The sequence below is a fragment of the Habropoda laboriosa genome, unplaced genomic scaffold (assembly GCF_001263275.1).
Source record: "Habropoda laboriosa isolate 0110345459 unplaced genomic scaffold, ASM126327v1 scaffold143, whole genome shotgun sequence".
Classification (NCBI taxonomy): Eukaryota; Metazoa; Arthropoda; class Insecta; order Hymenoptera; family Apidae; genus Habropoda; species Habropoda laboriosa.
In genome coordinates this window covers 1,641,721-1,643,935 of record NW_017100404.1, presented here as the reverse complement: position 1 = coordinate 1,643,935, position 2,215 = coordinate 1,641,721, and the positions used below count along the sequence as shown (strand labels likewise).

Below are 2,215 nucleotides of genomic sequence, written 5' to 3'. Positions count from 1 at the left end.
TTGTTGTACAGTCAAGGAAACTTCCACTAACACTTAAATGTCCTGCATCACTGATGCTAGATCGTCTCTTATGTAGTGCCGGAGAATCTGCACCATTTTGGACCAGACTAGATAAAGTATCTGCTAAACGTTTACGTTTTCGTCTTGTAGATGCTGTACTTGGAGTAGCAGCTTGTTGGCTATCACGTCTAGCTGATACAGTTGGTGATAGAACGGATTCCAAATACTGGATATAAGATAAATCATTAAAAATACATTAAAAATGGAACTTCTGCAATTATTTTAATAAACTTACGTCTTCAAATAAATATTCCTTCTCATCAGCTGCACCCTCATTTTGTACAGATGTCCAAAACCATTCTGCTTTCACAATATGAGCTCTTACAGAAGCTAAATCCGGTAATGCATTTACATTTGATTCATCCACAACCTAAAAATAAAATTGGGATAATTTATAAATAATTAATACCTTTTTTATAATTAGTACAGACAAAATACATATATATTGAAACATAGAGTACACATAATTCCATTAATTTCCTTTATATTATTGCATAAGAACATGGTAGTATACTACAATGTATACAGCACAAAATATATTTGCAAACAATGACACATTAATTATGTAATTCCATATTACTACCACAGAACCTTGTAAATACAGGGTTCTGTACATCACAAAGGCAACATAAACATGACATCACAATTTCCTATTGTTAAATTACTAGGTTGTAGGTTTACATATGGGATATATATTCATCAATTTAATCTAATATTCCGATTTCTACGATATATTTCTACTCGTCTACAACTTGACAACAAATGGAGCAAATTATCAATCAACCCTTAATTCCGCAACCTAATATAATACCCCGTTAGAAAAGCAAAAGTACCAAAGATAATGGCTTGTCCTCCTGTTTATCCAGTTTCATAAGATCGTCTTTCAAAATGCAATTTTTAGAAAAAACATTTGAGTAACTTTCATCTGATGTAAAATTATTTCTTGAGCCATATTCGGAATTTGATAATTTTGCTACCTTAGCAGGAATAGGAAGGGGACTAGGTAAAGGAGTATACTTTTGTCTTTGATGAGTATCTGGAATTTGGTTGTATGGACTAGCAAGAACATACTGCTTAAATAATGGAGAAAAATTTAAATGACTAAGCTTTGAAAAAATAGATGAATTTAATTTACATGCATTCAAACAACTCTTCTTCCTTATTACTGGGGTAGGTGAATTGTACAAAAGAGAATCATTAAGTTCTGAATCATATTGTCTCAATAAAGTAGGATGAGAATGCACTTTTTTTAATTTAAATTTATCTGAAGAATTAATTTTATGAATTGTAATGCACGATTTAGCTTTCCGCCATTTAATATATCGTCTAGGTGTTAGAATTTTCCTATTAAAACAAAAGGAGCTTTGTGCACACTGTGAATTTTTGCAAAATTTCAATAAATGAGTTTCTGTACCAGAACATTGTTTGTTTATATATTGACTAATACTTTTTTTACATAATGTAGAAGACTTAAAATTATGTAATTCTGATTGAGTATGCACATTTCCATCAGGAGTATTATTATTTGAAGAAACATTAGACATGCTGGTTCCAGTCTTTTTATCATTGCAAAATAATGAAGATGAAGATATTGAATGCATATTCAACATAGTAGATGTAACAGGAAAATTAGCTTGCTGTAATCCATTTACTCCATTTGTTTGTATTACATTAGAAGATAATCTTGATGTAGACATATCAATAGCAGAATCAGTTCGTGCTATAGAAAACTCAGACATATTACAAACTTCATCTGGTAAGTTTGAATAATCATATAAATTATCATCCATACAAATTGCCGAATCTTGACTAATGTCATTTAGAATAGAATAATTGTATTTATTTTCTTTATGTTCAAAATATGAAGCAGAAGAACAAAAACAATGTGAAAAACGCTTGGTACTCAATTTTTTTATCAAGCTTGTGTTATTAATATTATAATTTTGTGAAGAATTTACTTTTTTCATATTAGGAATAGTATTAGTATATGGATTGTAAAAAGTAAAGGAAAATGGTTTTGTTTTCATATAATGGTATGGAGTATAATTAGGATTTTTAGTGTATGGTAGCATGTCAAAAGTATTGTTTGATATCTTGTACTGATGGCTTCCTAAATCTGTTACCTGAGGAATTTAGTATACAAATATTTATGTGT

General features: G+C 29.8%; 1 protein-coding gene across 1 annotated transcript in view; it reads right to left on the bottom strand.

The window, feature by feature from the left end:
- LOC108575324 (protein ECT2) overlaps positions 1 to 2,215 on the bottom strand; it is an 11,445-nt gene that overhangs the window by 6,408 nt on the left and 2,822 nt on the right. The window contains exons 5-7 of the mRNA XM_017938090.1: positions 894 to 2,183; positions 296 to 430; positions 1 to 226 (exon numbers count right to left, since the gene is read on the bottom strand). The exon at positions 1 to 226 is cut by the window's left edge and continues 12 nt beyond it. Of these exons, the coding sequence (XP_017793579.1) occupies positions 1 to 226; positions 296 to 430; positions 894 to 2,183 (1,651 nt within the window). The remainder of the gene's footprint in view (positions 227 to 295; positions 431 to 893; positions 2,184 to 2,215) is intronic.